Source organism: Podarcis gaigeae (genome assembly GCF_964106915.1).
Source record: "Podarcis gaigeae genome assembly, chromosome: 8".
In the NCBI taxonomy this organism is placed as follows: Eukaryota; Metazoa; Chordata; class Lepidosauria; order Squamata; family Lacertidae; genus Podarcis; species Podarcis gaigeae.
In genome coordinates, this window is record NC_139684.1 from 33,944,528 (window position 1) to 33,953,610 (window position 9,083).

The window sequence follows — 9,083 nt, forward strand, 5'->3', positions numbered from 1 at the left end:
AACTCACTGTTGGTTTAGCCTGAGTTAGAACTTACTTTACCCTTAGGTGTTGTTGTTTTTTTAAAAAAATTAAGTTAAATAACAAGCTATCAAATAATTCAGCGTGACACAGCAAACCTCACAAAGGTCAAATCAGAGATCCCTTATTTTATAGTGAAGGCATTTAGTGCTTTTAGTGAAGACTGGCAAGGACTGTCTTAAATTCTTAATTTTTAAATAGTGCCTGGGTTTTTCTTTAACACTGTGGGATAAACAACGGCAGCAAATAATGTGCAGCACCAAGAAATCCAAGCAATTGTAGTTCCTGCTGTCTCTTACAGTAGTAGACCTGGATAATAAGCATAGTAGTGGTGCTGATAGTGGTAATAATACCTTACAGAAGTTTAATGTGATCTTTTAGAATTTGTTTGCACTATTTTGTGAACCACCCTGGAAGTGCAAATATATAACGTTCATCGGTCAATTAACTGTCAGTGAAACCTCTGCAAAGACACAGCAGGAACGTAAGGATCTTTTGCAGCAACTTTTAACAAATTCTAGGGACCAGACGATGGGTGGTCGACGGCACAACGCTACTGACCGTTACGCATGCGTATTCTTCTTTGCCCTTTCCCTTCACCTCCCTTCTTCAGCCTCTTGCCCATACGTAGCCTGTCCAATGAAGATGAGGTTTGTTGGACAGCGGGCGCTTGAGGGAGAAACTGCCCAATAGAAAGAAGCGACGCTGTCATTGATTTGAAGGAAGTTCGAGAGCTTACGGCGCTACATGAAAGGGAGTAGGTGGAGGAAGAGGAAGGAAACCATAGACTTTGCGTCTGTGAATGGTGGTAGTCTGCGAGTTCTCCTTATTCCCTGGCCCTCACAATGAACTCGCTGGAACAGGCGGAAGGTAATTCGGGGTTCCCCTGAGGCGGGGTAGGGGGCGTCATAAAGGCACCAGCCTCCCTCCAGGGAAAGGACATTTTGCCTGTCCTGTATCCTCCTTTTCTTCCTCTCAGTGTCCCCAAACGAGTTTCTGAGGCAGTGAACCGCCGCGGAAGAGAAAGAAAGCGGCTGGACCTGCAAAACTTAGTCTTCCCGATTAAATTGTCCTCCCGCTGCAGGGCTGACAACTATCCAACTGGCCCATGTGGTTGTGCCTTGAAACAGCAGACTGGTCCTTGAGAGACGAGTCGTACCATGACAGTCTTGTTGGCACTGGGTAAGGATTAACAGATGTTGTTGCGGTGGCATAAGCTTTTGTGAAGTGGATTCAGGTCTGCGGAAGCTTACACCACAATAACATTTTGTTAGTGCTGTACCCATCGAAGCTTGCAGCCAGTTTACCTGTGAGAGCGCCTCACCCCCATATATGCCCACTTCACCAGTCTGCGGAACTGGCACCGTTGCAGGTGCCACATAATACCCGTTCTGCATTTATAAGATTTTTTTAGTGTAGCAGCACCTACACTTTGGAACTCCCTGCCTATGGATATAAGGCAGGCGCCTTTCCCTACCCAGACATGTAGAATGTTGATGTATGTTTTAATCTGTTTTTAGTTTATTTGCTTATTTTATTTTGGAATATTTTGCATAGTTGTTTTTAACTGTTTCTACTGATAATTTTATTTATTGTTTTATTCTCATTCTAAACTAATTTGATTTTTTAAAAAAAATAAATAAGTGGTATAAATTTTGTGAAATAAAATAAATAATATCTGTTTGGCACCAATTCATGATCTTCCTTTTCCAACAAGCCTCTTGAATTGAGGGTTTTGCTGTTGTTTTTAAATCCCAATCTGTATCCGTAGTGGAATTTAAATTGTTTTTAAATACAATTCCAATGTTAAATAACTTCCGGAGGTTTCATGGAAAATGATACATAGATAACATAAATAAGTGCTACAAAACACTTTCCTTTTTAGACACCAGTATAAGACAGTATTTTTTTTATCTCCATGCCTTCAAGTTGCTCCTCAATTGCTTTCTGCAAATCAGGTGGTTGTTAAAAGGAACACAAGCAAATCTGTTGAGTTTTTTTGAAGCCACTAGTAACTGAACTTTTGTCAAAAAGAACAAAATTACTGAAGGCAGGGTTTAGGGGATATTTCACAGATGGTGCAATATGACCTTATTTTAGACCTATTATTGGTACTGTTTATTGTTGTTATAGAGGCAACTATGCTGAGTGTTTTGAAAGCCGCCTCTTAATGTCTGCAAAATGTGCATGATGGGGATAGTCAAACCTTTTTTCAATTGTGTGCTACATTCCCTTTGGGTAAACTGCGGAGAGCTGTATGCTGGTGGTCAAACCTAGTGAATGTGTTGTTGATTAACTAATCTGGGATAAAGTCTGCCCTACTTCATATTTTTCACTAGTGTAAAGTAAATTTAAAACAGTCTAACACCACAATCCAACACTTGTCTACTCAAAAGTAAGCCCCATTTTGTTCAATGATGCTTACTTCCAGTAAGTATAGTATTATTGTTGTTATAATTATTATTATTATTATTATTATTATTATTATTATTATTATTATTATTTATTATTTATACCCCGCCCATCTGGCTGAGTTTCCCCAGCCACTCTGGGCGGCTCCCAATCAACTGTTAAAAACAGTACAGTATTTCAGCATAAGTCTAATTAGATGGTTGCCTTTCTTTATTTCAGATCTCAAGGCTTTTGAAAGAAGGCTTACTGAATATATAGCTTGTTTACAACCAGCTACTGGACGCTGGAGAAGTAAGTCAAGCTCTCTAAGAGCAGTACAAATTTGCCTATAAATGCTTCGATCAAATTGTACCTACATAGTGTAGTATTAACATTTCAGTAGCTTTTATGATATATTTGTGATGCAAAATTCTGCATAAGAAAAGATGATAAATAATACTGTCTTACTGCCAAAGAGAACTATAGTACAGTGGTGTCCTGAACTTCTGAAAGCAATTATTTTTGGAACTAAGATGAGGACAGCAACTTTTTTGTTTTGTTTTTCTGGCATACCAACAATCCTACAAAGTAGGTTAGGCTTAGAGATATTTACTCAAGACCCTTGTGATTCCTTTACAGCTGAGCAGGGTTTTATTCTGGATTTCCCACATGAAAGATCTCTATTTATCTGCCTATGTGTCTACTATATGTTCATTATGTGTTTGAACACCTCTTAAGATATTGCCACCAAAATTTACATGATGATTCCTGAGATCAAGGAGCAAACATCTATATTTGAATACAATTGGATTCTATTTTGAACCAAGATGGCAGACTGAACCTTTCAAAACTGCACTGATTTTTTGATTTATTGGAATTCCACATACAAGGCTGCTAGTTAATGAATAGTCATGCTAATTCTATGAAAATAGAAGTCCTCTTCATACATTACTTGCGTGAAGAGGGGCAAACTGTTTTAGGGCGTAACTTCTGTCAAAGAGTCTGCTCTTTGAATGGAGGCATGCTTCCGTCTATGGAGCAGCACTCAGTGATAGAAATTGTGCCCCAATACATTAGGGATGGGGCTAAATGCACAACACTGCAACCCCCTTTACTGTGCTTCTATTTTTCATGTGAGGAATGCCTGAATACTGCTATAGTTAATTGTTGCCTATGGAAGAGAGGTTACTTCTGCTCTGAATACCCATGTGTTGGAGAGGTATTTATTGAACTTGGAAATTTGCAACACATTTAAATTACTAGCTAACCTAATAAAAGGCAGTTCTTCCGACTTTTTGTGCCTTTTGGAAATTGCATAGAATTATCTATTGATGGCTGTTCCTGTGCAGATATTTTTTAAAGGATGAATGAGGTACAGGAAGTGCTGTTCAATGAACTGCAGGTTCCACTTATTTCAGTGGAACGTAAATCGCCCAATTTAGTATGACTGTCATGTTCTTTGAGAAAAACTAATACCTTTTTTAGAAGTTATCCCTTATATGTTGTGCAAATATATTGCTTCTAACATTTTCCTTTTCCATTAGTAATACTTATAGTCGTATCAGTCTGTACAGCAACTGGTGCCTGGAACTGGTTAATAGATCCTGAAACGCAGAAGGTGGGTAGTAGCATTCTCAAATGTCTTGCTACTGTGTTGCTTTCCTATTTAATCTATTTGAACTTGTGGCATAAATTCATGCATAATGCTATGCATATACTGTATTAACAGGTTTTATAGACTGCTGGAAAGTTCCCCATGGTATCCTATAGCCAAACTTAGACATCGTATTTAGTGTCAGTTCAGTATTTCTATCCTTCAGGGTGGACTAGAACAATGTTTGTGTTACAACCAGCGATCTGGGATCTGGGATTGCATCATGATTTTTGGCTTGTTAGGTTATAGCTTAATCTAGTAGCTAGAATGTTATTAAGATCATATCTATGTGCCTATTCTTTGGGACACTTCATAATTGCAAAGGTAGGAAGTTGGGACCTTTATGTCAGTCAGAGCTTATGAAGAGCCCTGCTGGATCAGACCAAAGATTTGCCTTGACCAGCATCCTGTTTTCACAGTGGCGAAGGAGAGGGAAATCAAATCTGTTACTTTATATATTAATTTCTAAATTAAGGTAATAATTTAATCCCACCTTATATTAGTGTTAAAATTAGTAACTTGTTTGCTCCTCATTCTCGACTGTACAATATGCTTCTTTTAAAATTAATTGTATTAATTTCAAGCTAATCGTGTATAAAGTGTTGTTTGGTTTTCTCCTAGGTTTCTTTCTTCACATCTCTATGGAATCATCCATTCTTCACAGTTAGCTGTATTACTCTTATAGGTTTGTTTTTTGCTGGAATACATAAAAGAGTGGTGGCACCCTCAATGTATCCTTTATTCAGTACCTGGCATATATTTAACCATGATCACACTGGCAATAATTTTAACTGAAGAAACTTTTAGCTACTGTTCTATTCTCTCTGAGAACAGAGAGAGTTTGAACACTTTTCTTGAACGGGGAGTATGGACCTAAGCTCCTGTACTCCCTTCTTTGTGGTGACATGTGAATAAGATCATCTCTCAGGGTGGCACTTTCCACAATTGTGTGTGACCCTACAGCCACTCTGCAAAACGACTCTATGGTAATTGTTCCCAGGATATAGCTGGAGTGCAAAGATAGCCACAAAACTTTGCTACCTATTACTTTACAGATAAATAAAATACAGAGAGCATACAACTTGGGTGGGAAACCACCACCCAAGGGCTGAATGCAGCCCGAGACCTCCCCACCTGACCTTCAGTGCCTCTTCTCTCTAGTGCAATCACTTTGCTTTGCTTTGCCCTGACTCTAGAGACTGGTATGTTTCTTTGATGTTTTCTGTTCAGCATAGCAGCGCGATGTCGAACAGTCCTGGCAGAATACAACATGTCCTGTGATGATGTAAGTGGCTTTGGTTTCCCTGGCTGAATGTGTCTCCTCCCCTAATAATCTTCCAATACACATTGTCTTATAGCCTCTATTGTCTTTAAGTTCTCAGTTTACTCTATGTGCTTCTAGTTTCTTCCTCCCATCAGTGGACTCGAGGTGGTCTATTCTGCTTGGGACTAAGACATTAAGGATCTTTTTGCCCTATATCCTTCTATAAGAAGTGGCCTAAATATTCCTTATAATGTTGCTAGTAGACAAACCTGAGTGGCCTCCTTATTTGACATGAAATCCCTAAATTATTAAGAAATGAAAAATCAATCAGGGTGAATATTGTGCTATCTTTGGCCTGTAGCATGAAAAAAAATCTATAAATTATGTAGATTCATTGCACAGGGGACTGGTAACCTATGATTGTAGTTTGCATATAAAAAAGAAAAGAATTGTTCTAATAACTAATCAATTAGATTCATAATCCTTGCAAACAAACTCTGTTCTCAGTTTCCACTCTTTAAGCTAGATCAGCCTTTGTTAACTTGGCTCTCTCCAGATGGCCATGCTGACGGGGCTGATGGGAGTTGTAGTTCAAAACATCTGGACAGCAAGTTGGCATAGGCTTAGCAAGACGACGGAGAAGTAATCCCAACATAGCAGGAGTTTCTGTAATGTGAAAGTGATTTCTTTCTTCCCCAGACTGGAAAACTAATATTGAAACCCCGGCTTCACGTCCAGTAACCCATCATTTCCCTTCAACTCTACTCGCTGCTGTGGAAATGTAAGAAAAGAACTTTGTTTGAGAGAGTGAGGCCAAATGGGATTGTGGGGTGTTGAGTTGACGGCCAAAGCGTGAAAACATCTGGTTTATTTATTCATAATTTCCTTGCGTTTTCTTGTCTGTTTTATGCTTTCAGTTCCTTCTCTGGCAGCAGTATGCTGTACCCTTCCAAATGCTGGGGGACTCTGACTCCCATCAGCCCCAGCAAACAGAGTTGTGGGTAAGGGATAATGGGAGGTGTAGTCCAATAGCATCTGGAGGGACACAGGTTCTCCAACCCTGCCACACAGTATTAGTATGTCTCTGGGGTTTCATCTTCAGCAAGGTGGGAGCCTCTATTTAGAAAAGGACTCAATGGGTTTTATGATGTGAAAATCAGTGTAAATAGAAAATGGAACCAGTATTTGAAGAGATACTTAAACCTGCCATTCACACAGCATTTTACCATTACATTTGTTCATTAATCATGGCTATCTCCCTCCCCATCCAACGCTGCATTTTATATATAAAAATTCTTCTGGCAGAACTATTCTTGGTGCATATTACTTTGAATTTTGTCACAAAAGCTCCTGTTCTTCAGTTCATTGCATTAGCAGTAGCCTATTTTCAGCAAATTCTATGTTTAGGCTTTTAATATTTTAAAACCTCTGTGTGTTTGGGACATACAGTAATGATGTATTGTACGTGAAATTTACACTGTGGTAGTTTTGCCATGAAACTAGTATTGCTCAACTTCAGATTACTTGATAAAAAGAAAGTGCCACAAATGTAACAAAGCTCAAGGTAGATTCAGACTTTCCTTTGGGCCCAGTCTGGCATAATGCTGCCTGATTCCTTAAGCATCATTAGGCAACCTGCAGACCTGTGTGTGCTTTTCCCTCTCACATGAAACTTCTTTTCAGTTTCTGAGCTAGCGAAAGTTACTGCTTCCTTGGTGCCAGCGTTTTTGCTAACCACATTTGGTGCCAAGCCAGTTTTCAAGCCTGCTTTGAATCACTGCTGCAAACTGTGGTTTGACATTAGCTAAGGTTGGCAGAAATGTTAGCATAATGCATTAATTCACTATGCAGTGGAGCATAAGCTGCATTATTGATATTGCAAGAGAGGGTTAGATGCCCAGAGGAGGAGGAGTATGTGAAGCTGTGGCACGCTATCTGATTATATGAACAGGCAGCATGACACTTAATGCAGGACCATCTATTTCCCTCCCTTTGCCCAGTTGGATCATCCTAATCAGGCATGACAAATGCATAGTAGCCACTGAGTCAAATTCTCTATCCTTAAATGCCCGTGGAACTTGGTGGATAGGGGATGGCAATTGAAATAGCTTTGTGAAGAGGCAAAATCAGCCATCTGAATCTACCTTTAGTACAGAAAAGTGTTAAAACTTAAAAGTGGCTGTTACACATAGTATGACTTTGAAGTACTGACAAAAAGCAATTTAATTTTAAATCCTTCCTGTGCCTTTTTATAAGACCTGTTTCAAGCTATTTTAAGAAGAGTATAAAACTTTAAGAGCACAAAGCAACTGGCAGTGTAGGAAATGCTGCACCACAAGGAAGATTTTGTACATACAGGAAACCAAAACTACACTTGTGTCAATGTTTAATTCTCCTTTGAATGCTGCAATTAAATCCTGTGCTCTCGAAGTCTTCTATGCATTTCTTGCTCCACCTGTGTTTTTAAGTGCTGTAAATTTTTGTAGGAAATGTGTACAAAATAAACATTTTATTTATAATATGTTTGCTGGCTTTTGTATTTGAAATTGCAAGTATATAAATGTTAGGAGTGCTGAAATCTATTAATTTCACATTTAATGCATCTCATGTTACCAACTTTTGAAAATTCTATTTTTTAAAAAACTGCTTCAGATATATAGGGTAGGTCAGCTTCTGCAATTCTGCATCTACAGGATAGGTGTGGAATTTCATACAGTACTGTAGTTGTATTCCTGCAAAATTTCAGACAAGATCCAAAACAGCCATGACAGTCTTTAGCAGTCTGGGGCAACTTAGAGATGGATCACTTAATTGGATGAGAACTTTATCTAAATATAGTCATATGAGTTTTGTCATTAATGGTATTCAGTAATATCTTGGGCTTATTAGAACAAGTATTTGGTTCTAAATGCTGACCCACTGACATAACAAGTAAGAGAACAAACCAGAAAGTCTTCCATTAACCATAGTTTCCCGTGGCTTCTGAAACATGAAACTCTGGCTAAGGGGTTCAGAACAAGCCACTGTGGTTTGAAGTTGGTTTAATGTCTTGTCTTGTTCTGAAGCCATTACTAAGCAGTTTCCCAGTTTGGTGTAATTGGTAAGCTATAAATGTTAAGGGGAAACTTTCTGGTTTGTTTGCCATGCATGCAACCCCTTCATACAAGAAAACAATCACCTAAATTGGCAGTTATTAGATGCTTTGATACTGAAGCAACTAAAGGAGGACTTGATGCTTAGTATTACAGTACTGAAAATCTTTTTAATATCTAAATTACAGATCATGTGAAGATGTAAGAGCTTTGAACATTGCATAAATCTCAATTTTTGTTTTTCCAGATCATGATAGGTTCTGTTTTTAATTAGTTTTAAGTCTATACAGCAATGTTATATATTTGGGTTCATGTTGCCACCAGCTTGATTCCAAAAAATTTGCAGTCTGGCTTTCCTAAGTTGCAGAAACTTTCAAGCTGCATAAATCCAAACTATGGCCTCCACCCCCCCCCCAATTGCTTAGGACAGTCAGTATGAGTCTAAGGGATCCCCCTGGTTTAATTACTCAGCTTGACCACAGTAGTTCAGATATTGGTAACTTCAATATTTGATTGGGGCTTCCCTTGTACTTGATCTGGAAATGGTACTTAATGTAGAATGCTGCAACACAATTGCTGATGGGTGAGACCCTATCAATCATTAAGGATATCAGCACCTACTCGTTGGAACTCCCTGCCTGTTGACATCAGACAGAAGCCTTC

The 9,083-nt window shown here is 38.7% G+C and overlaps 2 protein-coding genes across 2 annotated transcripts in view; one reads left to right on the forward strand and one right to left on the reverse strand.

Annotated features, from left to right (window-relative positions):
- Positions 1–9,083, reverse strand: part of ZNF423 (zinc finger protein 423) — a 422,985-nt gene that overhangs the window by 371,351 nt on the left and 42,551 nt on the right. The gene's annotated exons all lie outside the window — the stretch shown is intronic.
- CNEP1R1 (CTD nuclear envelope phosphatase 1 regulatory subunit 1) lies at positions 324–7,848 on the forward strand. Its single transcript, XM_083750584.1, has 6 exons — positions 324–889; positions 2,651–2,722; positions 3,955–4,028; positions 4,686–4,795; positions 5,295–5,349; positions 6,028–7,848. The coding sequence occupies exons 1-6, from the start codon at positions 865–867 to the stop codon at positions 6,067–6,069; spliced, it is 378 nt and encodes a 125-aa protein (XP_083606710.1). The 5' UTR covers positions 324–864; the 3' UTR covers positions 6,070–7,848.